At 30.9% G+C, this 20,574-nt stretch overlaps 1 protein-coding gene across 1 annotated transcript; it reads right to left on the bottom strand.

Annotated features, from left to right (window-relative positions):
• Positions 1-5,590: 5,590 nt before the first annotated feature.
• LOC143080846 (GPI-anchor transamidase component PIGU-like) lies at positions 5,591-20,142 on the bottom strand. The gene is made up of 12 exons (XM_076256912.1): positions 19,989-20,142; positions 17,448-17,512; positions 16,938-17,009; positions 16,113-16,175; positions 15,547-15,650; positions 11,577-11,677; positions 10,875-10,990; positions 10,349-10,509; positions 9,447-9,590; positions 8,676-8,800; positions 7,357-7,499; positions 5,591-6,151 (listed from the first exon to the last, which is right to left on the bottom strand). The coding sequence occupies exons 1-12, from the start codon at positions 20,119-20,121 to the stop codon at positions 6,035-6,037; spliced, it is 1,344 nt and encodes a 447-aa protein (XP_076113027.1). The 5' UTR covers positions 20,122-20,142; the 3' UTR covers positions 5,591-6,034.
• Between the last annotated feature and the right edge of the window lie 432 nt (positions 20,143-20,574).

Below are 20,574 nucleotides of genomic sequence, written 5' to 3'. Positions count from 1 at the left end.
ATGGAGATTTTGACTTTTACCGTTCAGGAGTTATGGTTCTTGAAAGATTGAAAAATGGAGTTTCCAGTCGTGTCCGTGCATTTATGCATGAACTGTTCTACCAAAACTTCCGAAATTTTAATATGCTGTTACTGATGACAAAATGGAGGTCAAGTTCAATAACGACGATTTTGACTTTTACCGTTCAGGAGTTATGGTTCTTGAAAGATTGAAAAATGGTGTTTCCCGTCGTGTCCGTGCATTTTCTCATGAACCATTCAACCAAAGCTTTTGAAATTTTAATATGTTGTTACTGATGACAAAATAGAGGTCAAGTTCAATAATGACGATTTTGACTTTTACCGTTCAGGAGTTATGGTTCTTGAAAGATCGTAAAATGGCGTTTCCATTCACGTTGTTGCATTTACTCATGAACCATTCAATCTAAGCTTTTCAAATTTTAATATGTTGATACTGATGACAAAAAGGAGGTCAAATTTGATATTGACGATTTTCACTTTCACCATTCATCAGTAATGGTTCTTGTGATATTGCCAGGACACAAATAAATGTTAATAAATCCGGTTTGCTCTTGTTCTATGTTTCGTTTGTGTTTGCCATGGCAGTTAATTTTTTTTACTTAAAATTTTTGTCATTTTGGTGTCTTTCGCTCTCTCTTCCAGGCATGGTTCATTTTATGAGTTATTGTATAAAGAGTTGATGGATAGAGGGACTACATTATACCATAATACATCACATCTATGAATGGTGTGTAAAAAAAGTATATTCAAAATCTGCAAAGAAAATCGATACCTTTAAGCATGAAGAAAACATGAGTGCTCGCCCTGATATGTGTCGCCTACCTTACTAACCATTGATATTATGTTGATAGTCCTAAATATAAAGCTTTCAGGGCCGTAACTACCTATGAGGCAGGGGAGGCAGTTGCCTCCCCTGAATTTTCTACACCAATATTTTTTATTGAAGTAATAAAATGAAATATTGACTATGTACACGAAGAACTCGAATTCATATTATAAACAACACAAGTTTACAGTTTTAACAGTGTTATCATGTTACGTGATATATCTGTCATTTTCAGGATTTTCGATCCATAGTGAACCGTTTCAGTATATTTGTTTTATTTTTTTTTTCGTGTAGCCGTCCGTCTGTTATGCAGTATTCGTAGGAGAACACATATGAAACTTTGCTTTCGACAATTTTGAATAAAACTATTAACTATTCACATTTATTTAGCCATAGAGGCTCAATTAAGCAGAGGAAGTTCCCTTTGTATTGTGAATCTTTTATGATATCGGAAATTCGTTATCGGCTGAATCAGCTGTTGGATCTTTTTTTTTAACGTCTCCTGATCGTACAAGAGCTTTATGGTCAATGCTTTAGAAGTTTTAAAAGCACTCCCATTCGTTGTAGCAGGGACTTTCTATACTAAGTATATACTGGTATAGAAAGTCCCAGGTTGTAGTTATATACATGTCTGTTCAGCTTTCAACAATATTGAAATTCTAGGTCCTCGATAAAAAAAATATCTTACGCTCTATGATCTTGCTTTATGGTATGTTTTTTTATACCCCCGCTTTAAAAAAGGGGGGGTATACTGTTTTACCTCTGTCTGTCCTTCCGTCAGTCCATCAGTCAGTCCGTCCCATGAATATTTTTCGTCGCATTTTTCTCAGGAACTACAATACAAGGATTTCTGAAATTTGGTTTCAGGGTTTATCTAAGTCAGCTATACCGTGTGATGCATTTTCAGATTGATCACTTGACAACTTCCTGTTTACCGAACACTTGTATGATTTTACACATGATAGCCAAGTTGAAAATTTTCGTCACATTTTTCTCAGGAACTACAATACAAGGATTTCTGAAATTTGGTTTCAGGATTTATATAAGTCAGCTATACCGTGTGATGCGTTTTCAGATTCATCACTCGACAACTTCCTGTTTACCGAACACTTGCATATTTTTACACTATTAATATTATCCACTTGCGGCGGGGGTATCATCAGTGAGCAGTAGCTAGCAGTTTCACTTGTTTTATAACTTACCAGTTTGATTTCTAACAAAAATATCTTTAAATACAGATAATAATTGTTTGCATGAAAATTGCTTCCAGGATCCAGCAATACTGATGTTTCTTAAAGTAAGGAACTCGAAGGAAAACGGGTAATTTTTAGCAGTTTTACTGAGAGAAAAAATCGGCGGCCCCCAAACCCCTGCCTTCCCTGAATTCGAACCCTAGTTATGGCCCTGGCTTTACTACAATTATCACATTAACTTAACATGATCAAAGAAAATGAGGTCACGGTCTCATTAACCAAACAAGAAATACATGTGCATCTTGCAATCATTCAATTCACTAAATATAGTTGACCTATTGCTTATATAGACTTCATCAAGTAAACTAAACATTGACCAATCAACCATGAAAATTAGGTCAAGGTCAGATGAACCATGCCAGGCAGACATGTACAGCTTACAATCCTTCCATACAACAAATATAGTTTACCTCTTGCTTAAAGTTTAAGAAAAATAGACCAAAACACCAAAAACTTAACACTGAGCATTGAACCATGAAAATGAGGTCAAGGTCACATAAAACCTGTGAGACTGACATGTACATCATAAAATATTTCCATAAACCAAATATAGTTGACCTATTGCATATATAGACTTAATCAAGAAAACTAACTTTGACCACTGAACCATGAAAATGAGGTCAAGGGCAGATGACACCTGCCTGTTGGATGTGTATACCTTCCTATCATTTCATACACCAAATATAGTAGACCTATTGCATACAGTATAAGAAAAACCGACCAAAACACAAAAATTTAATTATAACCACTGAACCATGAAAATGAGGTCACGGTCAGCTGACACCTGCCAGTTGGACATGTACACCTTACAATCCTTCCATACACCAAATATACTAGATCTATTGCTAATAGTATCAGAGATATGGACTTGACCACCAAAACTTAACCTTGTTCACTGATCCATGAAGAGAGGTCGTGGTCAAGTGAAAACTGTCTGACAGCATTAGGACCTTGCAAGGTAAGCACATACCAAATGTAATTATCCTATAACTCATAATAAGTAGTCGCTGAACCATCAAACTGAAGACAATGGGCATGTGACTGACGGAAACTTCGTGACATAAGGCATCTATATACAAAGTATAAAGCATTCTAAATATAAAGCTTTTAAGAAGTTAGTTAATGCTGCTGGATCACTATCCCTATGTTGAGCTTTCTGCAACTAATGTCACAGACTAAAACACACAACAAAAAAGCAGAAAAACTGATAACTTTGTGAATTTATCGAAGGCAAAGGATCATAACTCTGCACATCTGACTGGAACAGAATTCATACATTATCTGTATCTTTTTATGGTTAAACTATATATACCAAATATCAAAACATTATCGGGGCCTCGTTGGCCGAGTGGTCTAAGTAGTTACTACTGTAATCACTAGCCGGTCAACACTGAGGTTGCGAGTTCGAACTCCGCTCTACCGGGTGCACTCGACTCCAATCTTAATTGACTAGGATTGTCAGTTTTCCTATCGAAGGTCTGTGGTTTTCTTCAGGCACTCCGGCTTCCTCCACCAATAAAATCTGGCCGTCACGAAATAGCCTAAATGCGGTGCTTAAAAGAGGCATTAAAACACCAAAAATCAAAAATCAAATCAAAACATTATCTTCAAGCCTGATGGGGGGAAAATGCAAAACTGATTACATGTCAACATTTTTCCAAGTCCAAATAATATTACTCTGCTCAAAATCAGCATAACAGAACAAAATTCAAACTTGATCTGTAACTGGTCATTATAAAACTATATACCAAAAATATATAAAATTATTATCTTCAAGCATGATGAACAAAAAAGAGAGATTACTTGCCTGAATTTCCTCAATTCCAAGGAACATAACTCTACACAAAATCTTTAGACCAGAACACAATTAAAATTTGATCTTTAACCTTTCATTGTTAAACTAGATATCAAATCAATGTCTTGAAGTATGAAGAAATAGTGGAAAACTGATTACTTGCTGAATTTTTCAAAATCCAAGGTCCATAACTGCACAAAATCATCAGACCTGAGCAGAATGCAAACTCAAATATGTAAAACTATATACTGAATATTAAATCAATATCTAATAGCATGAAGAAAACAAGTGGATTTTTTTTTGCCAAACTTAAGGTTTGACAGGCAATGAGTGCAAACCTGAAGTCCTCTTTGACTTCATTGGTAGGGGACTTATAAAGAATACCATATCACAGTTACCTTAAGAAGCAGTACTTAACCTGCTGATGATAAATTGGGTTCATTAGCCCTTGTAGCTTTAGGATACATTGAAATCAAAAGATTCAAGCAACTTATGCTATCAGAATACCAAGGTGTAATAAATATATTTCTTTTTAGAAACATTCAAGGACACTTTGGCATGTTCATTATATGCTTCTAGGACTGCACATTCATAAATGTTCCTTGTCGTAAAACATCACTTTTACTCAAATCCTAGAAGTGTACCTCAAGTAAACAACAAATTGCACCTCATATTCTTCTTTTCAATCTTTTTTCAGTAGCTGTAACCTTGGCCTTTGACCTTAAAATTCATAGGGTTCTTCCCCTTCCTTATTTCCTCCAAATTTATACTGATTTATCAATTTCATTATTAAATCAACAAAGGAACCTCATCAATGGAAAACCAATCCCCCCATCCCCCCCAAAAAAGTCTATGTATAGCAACAGCAAACTTTAAAATTAACCTATTTAACCACAAATCATCTAGTTTACCCTCTTCTCTCTATATATTGCATTTGCATATGTTTCTTTTCAATTAAGCAAGGAAAACTTCTTGGTTTTGGACAGACAAATGGACAATTATATTGGTCCCTATAACTTTTATAGGGAGATTAGAAAATAATTGAAACAAGTCTGATATTATGCATATTTTATTCTTTGCCAAAACAATTTTAAGCTCAGACAATGAGTCTCAAAATCATCAAAGAATCTCTTTCATATAAAGTGATGAAAAAAATACAGACTTTGTTCTTTAGAAATCAGATCACAAAGCAAAAATACATAAAAAAAAGGTCTTTCATATCATATAAAATCAAATGCAAATTGGTACTTTTGTAAGTCAGAAGGCTTTCTCAGTCCTAAGACATATCTTAACCTTGATAATGTTTAAAATTAAACATATTAGAGGTGAAGATAATAACTTCAGTAAAGGAAGTTTCTGGCAGACTTCAGGAATTAATAATTACACTATAGTAGATGAATGTTTCATTATAATGCATTATTTTGATTGGCTAACAACAATCTTGCGTCATTCTGATATAAACATTCATTTTTTTCAAAATGAAGTTACATTCATGACGACACACTTTTCCACAATAGAGGGCATAGGTTAATCAAAGAAAAACTGTACAAATGTACTTTGGTCAACAGTTTTACACCCCATTTAATTTACAAAAAGAAGCATTCAATACTAAAATAAATCAAATATCAATTTTATTTTCTTATCTTATAATACATATTGCCTTCATGCATATTTCCTATTTTATATCATTTTCTCCTTTGTTTCATTGATTGTCTTACATGACTATAGTTTAACTTTGTCTTTCATGACTATAGTTTAACTTTGTCTTTCATGACTATAGTTTAACTTTGTCTTTCATGACTATAGTTTAACTTTGTCTTTCATGACTATAGTTTAACTCAATTACTTAATAGAATAGGAAACAAAATGCTCAAGCAACCTTCTCAAAAGGACTGTTTACAATTTTCCAACTTGTAAGCAAGTACAAGAAATATGAACATTTTATGCACAAATTACAAGACAATGTCTGGAATGATTCATTGTCTTCATAAAAAAAATCACATAATTTTGTGATTGGTGGGTATCAATAACAATGTTTATAGTCTTCTGTCATGAATAATAAGTTTATCAATAACAATCTGTACACAACAGTCTTCAGTCATGCATAACTTGTTAATCAATAACAATCTTCACAAATTCTTCAGTCAAGTATAACTTGTTTCTTCGTTCCATCTTCTCTAATAAGATGTTTAAATCCATTTTCTAAATCAAACTCTCTTCGTAAATATGCATATAACAGGTCTGTTATCAAAAAGATCTGAAAATAAATTAGATTTGAAACACACATAAAATGAATGACACTTTTGTACAAATCTTTTATTAATAACAATGTCTTACTATAGTTGGTATTAGTCATCTAAATAAAATTGTGTGTCTAAAGAACACATTCATGAAACAATTCTAATTTCAACTACATTTGAAGTTATGCATTTGCTGAAATTCGAATTTCATCTATCTTTTCAATATTCCATCTAAGTCTGTGCAATCCCATTGAAGTCATTCATTGGGGAATTTTAAAAAATTGACTCAAGTATATACTGTGAAAGTACTTTTATTCGTGGGGTACCAATTTTCGTGGTTTTCGTGGATGACTTTATCCACGAATTTAAGTGTCCAACGAAATAAAACAACCATTGTCCAAATCAAGACATGGAAAGATCCCCATCGGTAGATTTGACCACTGATATGATCTAGAAAATATATTGAATAACGCCAAATCTGAGAATACATTAATAGCAGTCACAGAACTACAACCGCATGCAGAATTATACCCATTTAATCTTTAATAACCTAAACTGTACAACTTTTGATCTTTTTATTCTCATAAAAAATATTGTTGATCGACGAAAGTCAGATTTCCGGTATTGATATGCTAGTATGATAAAGTGTTCACTTTATATCCTCATAGTTCTCCTACATGTGGGAAATAATAATTTCATGCTGGGCTTGATTATTTGACAATTCAAGATACGTTTAAACCATTTATTTATGTTACTGTTTTCTTTAGGTGACATGTTTATGGCCTAATCAACACCTTTGATGGTCTTTAATCTGTTGATCACTTTATCATAGGTTAATTAGTGTTATCACTACGATTTACACGGTCAATGTTTACTTTGCAATTTCCTTCAATCAAGACTATTTGTAACCTTCGTTTCTAAAGGCTTTAATTTTTCAATTATTTTTTTTATATTAGAAAACTAAAATCCACGAATTCAAAAACCCACGAACATGTTAATATTACTCAAACCACGAAAATTGATATCCACGAATTAAAGTACTTTCACAGTATTATAAATCAGTGGTTTTGTACGGTTTTTTTTTTAAATAACATACTTTTATACTTATTCTATTACTTTTTTGTTTTCAAGAATTCTCTACAGTTACTTAACTAAGATCCTTATTTGCTATAAAATCTCATACCAGTAAAATGTATCCTCTGTTTAAAGTTAATTGCCTTACCTGAGCTGTAGAAAATGCTAAAGATGTTGCAAAATAGAAGTTGGCATTAGCACTTCCTGCATAGATCCACAAATGGTACAGTATAGGACCAAACACTGTTGTACAAATATACATGCAGGCTACTACAAATGAATTTCTCATATCTGTAAAAAAACAAAAATAGTTATTCTCTTTATAATTTTAATCCACTTGTAAATTGATTTTTTTTTTCATGAATTTTTAGTAGCTATAGAATGAAGCTTTTTGTCCTGTGCTGATTTTTTATATGTGAGGTCTGCACAAAAACCTCAGAAATCCTTGGGTTCCACAGCAATATATTTAATTGGTCCTTCTGATAAAAAACATTTTTGCACCTAATTAAAATTGGTATAAAATATTGTAGTTTTTCTATGAATAGCGTAAACATTCTTATTCTCAATCTTGGTACCATCTTCCTGGTTTTATTTTATACATCTCCAAACTGATTTGCTTGTCCTTGAAAATAATTTACAATATACTCTCATTTGAAATTTTCACAGCAATGGAGGAAGTTGATAAAACAGTCCTTCTTGGCTTCAATTTAAGGACCATTTGTTTTATGAAGTGTTTCTTGGTAATAACATAAGGCACATGAATAATAAAGTGGTTTATGTTGGAATTCAACATAGCATTAATTCCAGATTGTTGCTTTTAATTCAAACTACCTAATAAAGGAATGTCGTCTTGTTTAACAATGAATCCAGATATTTTAATCATCAGCTAGTAAAAATGAGATCAGTTGCATCTATAACCAGCAGGGTTAAGATCACCTTAAATACATACTGTAAATTCAGAAATTATTGCGAGGTTTTTATTATTGCAAAAACATGTGACAAGGTTATAATTGCAATAATTTAAAATTGCATTTTGAAATTTTTTATATAAATTAAAACAGGATTTATCTCAATACAGCAAAAATTAGAGACATATTTTAGTCAAAATGACAAAATCGCAATTAATGAATGGCTATTATTTATTGAACCATAAAATTAATTTTTGACTCTTCACATTGAATAATCCACAATAAATTCAAAATAAATTATTGCCATTCATTATAAATAAATTTTTATCAAAAATAAGGCTCAAAGAACTTTTTATATTATTTATATTAACAATAACAACGTACACACATGCTGGCGTATAAATACACAACGTCAGAGCGGGCGTGTCGCCATAAAAATTGACAACATTGAAAATAAAAGTATACTTTTAGCCAATCAGAAGACAGTAAATACACCAAATTTATTTATTGATAAATGCATGCAATAATTTTTGAATTTATAGTATATGTTTATACTTACATTCAAAAGCATATCTCCATAATGGTAACAATGATAACATGAGTCCTACATCGCTATAACTTGGGTAAGATTTAAATATACAAATCAAACTGACTAGTATATACATAAGAAATACAGGATGCTCTCTGAAAGGAATGCAAAACATTTAATATACATGTTATAATCAATAATCACAACACTTTAAAATATACTTGTAATTGATTTTAATGATTCAGTGATTGTTGGAAGCAGTGTAGTCACCTGTTATTGTTCACAGCTTTGCCCTTTGGTATGTAGAAATACTGTGGATTCATTTATTGTTGGGGTACTTACTAATTTTCGTTGTTTGAGGAAAACTTGCATTTTCATGGATATATTAATTCATGGTTTTGCCAAACTCTGCATATAACCTTTTAGAGAAAAAAAATTTGAACTCAATTTAGTGGTTCACCTGTACCAACGAAATCCATGAAAATTAGTATCCAACAAATAATCATGAATCCACAGTAGTTATCTCATTGGCAATCATACAGTTTACATTTCCTTATTGATGTATTAAAATATCTTCCTCTTTATATATATCTACTTCTATAGAACAAATCCTATTTAGGTTTTATTAGTTGATTGTAAATACACAAAAAAGATTTCTAAAAAGTAAAACATCAAGACAATTTTTGTTTACTATGTAATTCAACAAAGTATATGTTTTGTTTATGTCCATCATATATTTTAATACACTGGTAGGAAACACAAAAAATCTACTTTTTGCATGAAAGATAAATGAATACTTACTTTAGTTTTACTGATAATGGAACTGTATAAATGACAACGTTTATCTGGAACACACATATAAAGAACATTCGGAAATGTTCAAACATCTCTGTGAAAAAATACCAGAAAACTCCCATGTTAGGCGTCAAATCTGGAACCATTAAACTGAAATGTAATATAGTAAGTACACTTGTATTTCAATTAATCCAACTAATTCATACCAAAGTGAATATTTTCTCCAGGGTAATTTAACTAACTCATACCAAAGTGAATATTTTCTCCCAGGGGGGAGAGGTTTGATTATTTTTGCTGAATTAGCATTGAAATCAAATATATGTCATATGAAAATATAGATACGTCGGACAGTCACACACTTATCATTAAAAATTGTGAATCAAGCCTCCAAGTGAAAAATGTAACCATTGAAAAAGCTATAAATAGCAGCAACTGAGAGATCATGAATTTATTCATTGGCCCAAAACATTTGATTATGAAATATTTCAATCAATTTCAAAGAGGGGCTTTCCATTTGTTATCTGGAAAATACAAAAAAGTACCATTGTGGTAAAGTTAAAACAATGAAAATCAAACTCATTTTCCAGAAACCACAAAATTTTGAATTTTGGTCACTGAAGCATGAAATGTAGGTAAGAGTAATTCTATTATTTTATTGGGTGTTTGTATATCATCCATTAATATTTTGCAGTGGCAGGAATTTTCCACACAAAAATTTAATACAGCCTATAGCATTTATACTATAAAAAAAAACTACTGTGACCACTGATAAGCTCTAATGTAATTGATATCAAAAAGTTTTGAATTGTACCACATTAAATTTATATCCTATCTGCAGTTTATATTTATACTATTACAATGTATATACAATACAACAGTGGCTCATAACAGGGAATCACCAAACTTACATAAAGCCATATGTTGATGAAATAAAACTCCATGATCCTTCTAGAAATGCTGAGAAACCAATGAGAGCTGCTACCATGACAACACATAAACCAACTGTTCTGCAGTAACTAAATAAGGCTGGGCTGTCAGTGTAGGACATTTCTGTGTCTGATATCTTATTCTGAAATAAACAAAAACTCTTATTTCAATTTATTAATCAACTTAGGTATCACTATACAAAATTTATATTAAATGGTACCTCTGATAACGGTAATAAATTCCTATGGGGAAGCCTAAATTACAATGCACTGCATCGTCATATAACTATATTTATTTCTGTTAAACTTAAAGAAGTTAACTATTGGCATTGCATGTTTATAATGACTATTAACATGTGTGGATAGTTTAGAATTCTCCTTTTGTTTTTAGTGCCAAAATAAATATTTGTAAATTTCATATGAAATGATGATTAATAATGTTCTAAAACACCAATCTATCTACAATTTTCTCCATTTAAATGAAACAATCACATCTGGTATAGATTACCTTTCTGAATTTTGAACTCTGCATGAAGAAAATGGCTGCTGGTACACAAAGTGTGATTGGATAAATTGACAAGTAAGCTGACATGGCAATAAACAGATAACAAAGATATTCATTTTCTGAAATTAAAAATGAAATAGAAATGATTTCAAATAAATATATGTATTAACCCTTTGCTCTATATCTATAATTCCTTAAATTTCTTTGGCCTGAAAAATTTTTCCATGGTAATTGCTGGTTAGTTATTAAACTTGTTCATCAATCTGTTGAATTGTTCATAAAAATCGGCACAAAAAATCTTCAGTCATTATCAAGCCAAATATAATTTTTAAAAAGAGGGATCCATGTAATCATTTTTAAGTTAAATCAGTCTGAGTGATAAAAATCAGTCAAAAATGCATCTTTGCCTCATATAGCAAAGTTTGACGTCGTGAAAAATAACAATTTACCATAGCAACATCATTATCTCCCCTGTTACTGTATCATTTGCGCTTAATGTGTTTTGACATCTGGTAAATTAATTGTTGATGGCAAATCTTTGTTTCTATCTTGTTATTTATTCATAACTACAGTTTCAAGTAGTTATATATATATTATATCTATATATCTTTATAACCAAACGAAAATTAGTACAAAGCAGTAAATTTCAATAAATGTTTTAGTAATATTTCTAGTCACAAAAGAATAATTTGACAAATAACCTACCTTTAAGCATGAAATAGAAGATGAATAAGATTGACAGATTATTGAAAACAGCTGTAGATTTGGCTAAACAAGCAGCTATACTGTATGGATTCAATGAAAATCTGAAACATAATGATACATATCTATTAAAATTACAATATATGATAGTTCATTTTTAACTAACAAACCAACACATATATCTAAATGAAACAGACCAATGAACTGAAACAAAGAGAATTATAGAGGGGGTGGGGGTGTCCAATAACAGCAAAACAGCAAATTGATTTAGCCCCAAAACAACATAACTTTAAAATCCCTTGTGGTATCACCTCCCCACCCTCAACATACACCCCTACTTTAGAAAGTGAGATGGGTTTTATTATCATTTTGAAACGAGTAATAGTTTTTAACTTGAGTATATGTTTTGACATCTATGATTTTACTTTAAATTTATCAAGAACAACCAAAAACCAATTTACCAAAGAAAAAATTATCTTTGGTTCATTTCTGCCTATTTCAGTTGATAATCATGTGATTTCTTACAATTATCTACTGGTCCGAGAACACAATTATTTCGTAGTGCATTTCTTTTAGAACATAAATGAAAATAAAAAAATTCCCACCTGCGCTTTCTCAAAGAAACTTTTACAGTGTGTTGTACTACTTTTGGGACAAATTATATCAAAATTATAGAAAACTTAATCGGCTCTAACTCAAAATATGGACAATTTTATGTTTAGGGCATCTTGAAATCTTTTGACAGCTTCCGAAGTGCTAATTTTCAACCTTTTTCAGCTGGACCAAATCACTACTTTCCTTTAAAATTCTGGACCCAAATTTTTTTACAGTGTAATTTCACCCCCATACTTGCAATTTGAGGCAATAAACATGGAGAAATAAATTTGGAAGGGGTATAAAAATTAATGGCAAGTAACCCACTGTCAACACTAGGGACTATATTCGTGAACAACGAAAAACAAGGGGACGACAATTGTGGTCTCGGACCTAATAGGATAGAAAGAGTTGACAAATCTTAAAAAAACTTGGTATGACCAAAGCTTAATAAATTATAACACTGCTTACAAAGTTTCATGACAATAGGATGTATATTATAGACAATAAGTTAAGTTCTATACTCATTTTTGCACGTAAAATTTTGACATTAAAATTGAAAAATTTCAACTATCAACATTTGGGGCTTTAAAAATTAAAATATTGCAAAAAAATACTTTTAACATGCCTTAATATATAACTTATCCTGTACTAAAAGCAATAGAGTACTCATTTGATTTATCAGACTTGGCATAATTATTCAAAAGTAAAACTTATATGAGCCTGCGCCTAAAAATTGAGGTTTTTCAATGAAGGGGAGCCTTACATGAAGATGTAATATTTTCCAGCAATTTTAAATTTGTGAAGCTTTTTGGTTATAAATAATCCTTACATATGTATTGAAAGTACTTTAAATGGAAAGAAAAGTTACAAATAACATATCATATTAGTTTAAAAGGGTCTTAGGCCAAGTAAGACTGGAAAAAATTTAGGGTCAATTTAGGCGGTGCCATATATTTACATTAAAAAATGCATACTGAGGATACTAGTATAAGAAATAAAAATTTGTGCCTTTTTTATCATTTCTATACTCATGTGACATGATACAACAAATCTGAGCACAAAAAGACTCTTGCAATTAACTTTTCTTACAAACAGTATGGTCTGATACAAAGATTTTTGCCTTTTTAGGGAAAAACTTGCATGCAATTTATTCTCAACAGGCTTATATTTAAATCACTTGCTATCCTACAGAAGAAAAGAAAGATATTATGTGAAATGGAACAGGTACAATAGACTTGTAAAGTGCTTTTGATACAAATTAAGTGAGGTATTTATTATGGACTTCAAATTTTATGTTCCAAGCTCCCCACTTTTTACTTCATCCAAACAGGGCGTTAGACAAGGGTCATTTATACAACACATTTTGCACATATTGTCTGAGATAATCTTCTTTTCTGTAGATTCAGAGTTCATAAATAAGTAAAAGAACTAGATAAAGGCATAGAAACACAAATATTGACACATGAAAACCTGTCAGATAGAAAGTCAGGATGCCATTTATGCATCAATATTGAAAAAGCTATAAATGCCTATTTTGACCATAAAATGCCAAAATTGGTCATTTTTGCAGAAATTCTATAAAATAAAAGTTAAAATCCTTTAGTTTCATGCTATTTGACAAATTGACACCATCAAAACATTTAGGGAAGTTGCCAAAGTACAGATTCTATATTTACAGATTTCACCTCTTAGGTCCGAGAACACAATTATTTCGTAGTGCATTTCTTTTAGAACATAAATGAAAATAAAAAAAATCCCACTTGCGCTTTCTCAAAGAAACTTTTACAGTGTGTTGTACTACTTTTGGGACAAATTATATCAAAATTATAGAAAACTTAATCGGCTCTAACTTAAAATATGGACAATTTTATGTTTAGGGCGTCTTGAAATCTTTTGACAGCTTCCGAAGTGCTAATTTTCAACCTTTTTCAGCTGGACCAAATCACTACGTTCCTTTAAAATTCTGGACCCAAATTTTTTTACAGTGTAATTTCACCCCCTTACTTGCAATTTGAGGCAATAAACATGGAGAAATAAATTTGGAAGGGGTATAAAAATTAATGGCAAGTAACCCACTGTCAACACTAGGGACTATATTCGTGAACAACGAAAAACAAGGGGACAACAATTGTGGTCTCGGACCTACTGAGATATTGCATCATAACCACTTTGTATACAAATTGATAAAGATGCAACAACAGTACATTGTGGATCAATTTATTTTCACTAAGGGTCTGGAAACGGTCATATATGCCAGTCTTGTCCTAAACTGAAAGTGTTTGTCCTAAGCGTGGAATTGGGATTTAGGACAAATTTTATTTTTTAACAGAAATAATTTCGGTCATTTCGTTGAGATCTAGTTTCTAAATCGCCATTTTGAACTTGTTTTTGTTTTGTTATCCCTTTCCTGTGATAAAACTGCCACTCCAGTAAAGTGTTATAATCCTGAGGGTCCTCCTAATAACTATATTAATGCCTCGGGAAAGTATTGGCTAATGATCGCTAATCTCTTTACCTGTGTTTTTAATTCACACCTGGCTATTGATCACAAGCTCAGAACTAATATTATAAAGAAATTAAAATTCCATAACAACTGTCTTCATTTTTTAATTACTTTTAAGCTTAGACAATAGTCAATTCTGATTTTAAGTTGAATTAAAACTTGATTTAATTTACGTAGAAAAAAGTATTTTGTCACTACTAACACACGTGCTTTGTTTACTATGTAATAGGCATCTTTATATGTCGAAATCCTCTTCCGCAGATTGACACTAAATCGTAAATTCAAAATGATTTCATGCTAAATAAAGCAAGTGCAAGTATTATCATTCATATTCAAACACTATCAAAGGTAAACAATTAAAAGCCAATGATTTCCTGTGAATTTGATAAACAAGACTAAACCCGGGAAATGAGTTCGGAATTGCTCGTTTTAGAATTTCGCAAAACATCCAGTTTCAATTTTGTCTTCAATGTCTTAAAAATTGAAAGAAACGTAAGCCTTGTCTGAAAAATTTATCGTTTTGAGTCATTAAAATCATTTCACTTTTTAACTGTGCCTTCCCTTAATTGCTCTTGAATAATTCTAGGAAAATGGTAGGAAAATTCATGAAGTAAATGTGAAAAAAAAATCGGGATCCTTGATTTTCACATATACCAATTTTCTTGGATTGAGGATAACATGCATTTGCTTTACCTATTCGATTTTTGTGGTTTTACAAAATTATGCATTCAAGCCTGTAAAAAAATTACACTTCATTGAAATTATTAAATGTATTGTTCACCTTTGTCCATCAAATCCATGAAAATTAATATCCCACAAATATACAGTAATGTCATTATGTAATTAAAGATGTTATGGCAAAATCAAACTTACGCTACAATAACATAAAACTGTATTATTCTCAAGTCTTCTGTTTTTATTATCAATGTGTCACAATCTGTAGCATATCTCTTTACTTCTTTTGCTTGCTTTTTCAGCTGTTAAAAAATTCCAATAACTACATGAGCACCAAAGTTTTAATGATAATTTCAAAAATTGTTATATCACAAGTTTTATGGGGTTCGTGTTGCTTATTCTTTAGTTTTCTATGTTGTGTCATGTGTTCTATTGTTTGTCTTCTTTCATTTTTAGCCAGGCATTGTCAGTTTATTTTCGATTTATGAGTTTGACTGCCCCTCTCGTGTCTTTCGTCCCTCTTTTATGCTTATTTCTATCTTTCAAAACATTTCATTAGTGGCATTTATAGTAGATTTCATAGATTTTAAAGTCTGTTAATGCAGTCTAAATCATTGGTGCTATAGTTTGTGGTATAAACCTTGGTCCAATATATTTTTTCTATTCATGTTTTCTTATCCGACTATATACATGCAACCATATGATATCTATAACTGCATTATACTCTGTATTACATATAAATGTCATACCCTTATGATACTTACCAGATATCCACCATACAGATTTGCTATTTTTACCATCAAAATTAAACATAAAGCATCGAGTCCCTGAAAATGTCAAAGATGATTCTTAACCTCAAATCTTGTGTTTCATATAAATGTTTAAATAGGTATATAATGTGTACTGGTATATCAACACTTATTTCATTGAGGAAAAATTGTATTTTTGCACATATTTGATTTTCTGGTTTTATCAAAGTCTGTCTACTTGCCTTTAGAAAATATGTAACTTTGTTGAATATTCAAAATTGTGGTTCATGAATATCAATCCAAAGTAGTCAATTTATCTCCCTTCCACCTGGATAATGATCAATCTATTTTTACTTATTCATATGATATTTTTAATTTTTCTCATTCTAAATTTGCATAAAATCAATACTGTTAAGCAACCAAACCAACAGCAAGTTGTTTTACTCCTATCTACTGTTAGACAGTTCATCCCTTTATCACGTAAGTAGTTATGCTCTCAAAATTTTAAAAAATATATTGATTGATCAGCTTTCCACATTTTGGTTCAGAAACCTTTAATGGTTGTCTTATGTATTTTTTTAAATTGGTATTTTTTTCCTTATGTTTTACTTTTTAATATCATATTACATGTAAGTGATAATACTAAAGACAAATAATTAAAAAATAGAAACCTTTTCAATGATGTCATTCTTTTCTTTTTTTACAAATAAACAACATGATGAACATGTCTTATTTGGACACAATTGAACCAATCAAACTGTAAACAGCAAAATATTATTTCTATATCCTAACTGTTGTGTGATTTAGTTTTAAAATTGCTTAAATCATTCATATACTTACAACAAACATCAGTAAGATTGTATTGTCAGAAAATGAAGTCATGAAACCCAGTATTCTTAGAACTAGTGGGGTCTAAAATGAAAATATACATCTCTCAGTTTAATAACAGTACACAATAATAATAAGTTATAACACATTATAGTAAAAAAAAACATTCTAAGACAGTATATTGTGAGGTTTCAATGTTTATATGTTTTGTCATCTAAAACATTATCATATGCAAATGCTTTCATCTAACTGGGATCTGTAACTTTCTAAAGTTACAAATATTACAGCTTTTCTCACTTTTCTGTAATTTATTGAATTAAATATATTTATTTACTTTATTACACAGCTCAGTAGAAATTAACCTCAGTAGAAATTAACTGTCTATTTAAAAAAAACATCATTAAAAATAATTGAATGTTTCTTTTGTGGTTATTTTTACCTTAGTTCCTATGAACAGTAGCACAAAATTCCATCACTTTTTTTTATATATAAAATTAATATATTATTATAACTACATATTACCTCATGAAATAAATCCCCAGCATAAGGTGATATCATATACTCCTTTAAAGCAATACCTTCCATCGCTGTGAATATAAGTTAAATGCATAATTAGCCTGTTTCTGTACCAAATCTTGAGGCTTATTTTGAAACCCTACATGCATGCGACACTCACAGTATTTCTTCCCACATTTGATTTTATCACAAGGGTGATGGCAACTATTTTTGGGTTTCAGGTATAACATTTGTGTACAATAGAATCAATCAGTTTATATAGTCATCATAATAGAACACTATTTAACAACAAAAAAGGCAATTATTTGATACAGTGTCTTTTCAGAAGTTTGGAATGAAACATGTACATCATAGTCCTTTAGTGACAGTTCAGATTTTGTTTATTCATGAAATTATATAAAAAAAATCAAAGACCTGATAGCTTTGATAGAGTAAGACAATAACTTGAATAACTATGAAAGCAAAGCCCTATTACCACACCAACCTAGCCTTCTGTTGCTTTCGAAATAATATACTTACACATGTGATATGTCTCCACCAAAACATATAAAACTTACTATTAACATCTCTGAATATTGTTGATTCAAATTAAATTCACTTTAATTTCATACAATGCATCTCAGTACATTTTGCATGTTCAATTTTATTAAAGCAAAAACATTGGAATTGATTAGGATTCATTCAAAGGATTTTTTGACACTGAAACTGATTATTTTCAGAAGGTATTAATTACAGGGATGGCGTCAAGACTCTTAACCCTTAAGGGAATTGCTGGTTCCATATGAATCATCAAATAAGTCTATACAAAGTTCATGTGCATTAAACTAGAAATTAGAAAAACAGTCCAGATCAAAAGATTTTCAGGGCATATATGTATGTTTTCTACCTGTAAACTGGATGTAAAGGTATTTCTTCCAATATAATTGAAAATTTCATTTCAGAAATGTTTTCAATGAATGGTTAAAAAGCAAGAGCAGCCACCTGGGAAAACAATAGTTTATGTCTCGGTTTCAGTGATCTGATCATTCTATTTTCTAATTTCTGCATAGATTTGGTAACCTGTCTTCAAAGTTATTTGACATTGCCTGCTGTGTCAATGTTGTTTTTACGGTCTCACTAATTAGCGACAACAAGCGTCAACAAGTGACAAGAAGCGACAACAAGAATTATTTTAGCGACAACAAGCGACAAGAAACTATTTAGCGACAAGAAAACATTTTTTTTTAATTAAAATTAATTATTGCAATAAATATTAAAAGAATATAATTTTAGCGACAAGAAAGTTAAAATTGATAGAAAAAAATGAAACATTATTTACATAATATTTTATCATCTATTATGAATAACAGCCAGTATTACGTTTAATTATTGTATTATGAGATTACTTTTCCTTGTGTTTTAGAACATATTATTTATCTTATAATTTGTTTTTTAAAACTCTTTTTGTGCAATATGTATTAAGCTCGCAAAATGAATTACTTGTGCATCATTGTCCTGAAAATATTGACACAAATTGTGAAATACAAAGAACTGAAACCAAACAGGAGGAAAAGAAAATTGAAATGTGAATGTTTTCATCTTTTTATTTGTTTATTGCCTCATTAAACGATATTTATCATGTTTATGCATATTGATTGAAGATGAAAGGAAATTAATGACAATCTTGAGTTTTCAACAGGTGTTCACTATTTACAATGATTGTATATTCTGGCGCGTGTAATTGTATAGTCTGACGCGTGTACAAAGATGAAGGTGTTAATTGGATGTTATTGTAGCAATAAAACAGGGGAAAAGCTCAATCTCTTTCTTTTTCACAAATGTTAAATTTCTTCATCTACCAATATACTAATATAAACTTCACAATCTCTTTCTTTCTCACAAATGTTTCATTTCTTCGTCTATCTATATGATAAAACATTTTAATTAGACATATCTGCTCGATATTTAAAAAAAAACATTAAATACAATTTCTTTATATCTAATAAAAAAAAAATGTTTTCTTGTCGCTAAATAGTCTTCTTGTCGCTTGTTGTCGCTAAAATAATTTTTGTTGTCGCTTCTTGTCGTTTGTTGACGCTTGTTGTCGCTTCTTGACGCTTGTTGTCGCTAATTAGTGAGACCCTTCTTTTTAGTTTAAAACGACAATAGGCTGTGTCAATTTGCTGTTTATCTTTATAAGCTGTGTCAAAGGGCTATATAATTAGGTTTTCTGTACACAACAGGTAAGCACAAAATGGTGTAAAACATGCCCACGTTTATTTTATTTGGAAATCATTAGTTATAGTTCTATTAAACTTCTATGTTGGTCAATCGTAAATAATTTATTTTGTCTTCTCACAGCAAAATGCCTATTAAATAATTTGGCAATGTTGACATGGCAGTGAAGCACCTGTTTCATAAGAGTGAAGGAACTTTTAACATTTCAATTTCGTGATAAGGTTGGACTAGCTTAAGCGTGAAAGAGTTGGAAGGAAAAACAAAATTATATGAAGCTCAGCATCCCTCAAGTTGCGGCTCAACCGAAGTCCTCTCTGCATATTAATTTACCTCGCTCCCATGATGTTAATGGTGTAGAAACCTCTGGTTGCAATGAGATCCAATCAGGGAGAGAGGTCCGGAATAAGGCAAGTCGAATAATAATGCCACTAACTGTACAAAAGATGAGCGGGTAGCTCGACATTTTATTTCACGATTTCGATTTTTTTTTTGTTTGATGAGCATTTTTTCGTATTAAATAAAACGTGTAATTGATCCTGATTCATAATTCAATTTTAAGATACATTACCGTGCGAACATGATAATAGTCCGTTTTTTTTCTTCTCTAAATAAATTCCTCCGTTGTTGGAGCACCAATGACACACGCGGTAATAAAACCCTCCTATATAAATTTTTAATGTTTCTTGTTTAAAAAAAATAAATAATAAGTAACATTTATTCCCCTGCAACTCCCTGCTATCATAGTGTCAGGAGAACCACCAATCTTATATATACTCTGACTTTATTTTTTTATTTTTTTTAATCAGTCAAATTCTACTCTAAAGTTGTATCCTGCGTCAATGATGTCGTAAAGCGCAAAAGCCTGTGTCAATGTGCCGGTTGTAGGCTATGTCAATGTATACCTTGTGTATGAATA

Source organism: Mytilus galloprovincialis, chromosome 6 (genome assembly GCF_965363235.1).
Source record: "Mytilus galloprovincialis chromosome 6, xbMytGall1.hap1.1, whole genome shotgun sequence".
Taxonomy (NCBI): domain Eukaryota; kingdom Metazoa; phylum Mollusca; class Bivalvia; order Mytilida; family Mytilidae; genus Mytilus; species Mytilus galloprovincialis.
This window is presented reverse-complemented; position numbering and strand designations above follow the sequence as displayed.

Bases quoted from the DNA above. Each gene is read 5' to 3' on its own strand.
- LOC143080846 (XM_076256912.1), bottom strand. From the start codon at position 20,121: ATGTCGAGCTACCCGCTCATCTTTTGTACAGTTAGTGGCATTATTATT. The intron at 7,500-8,675 runs GTAAGTATAAAC...GTTTTTTTACAG, and splicing joins ATGGAGATATGCTTTTGAAT to ATATGAGAAATTCATTTGTA. The intron at 6,152-7,356 runs GTAAGGCAATTA...ATTTATTTTCAG, and splicing joins TAGCATTTTCTACAGCTCAG to ATCTTTTTGATAACAGACCT.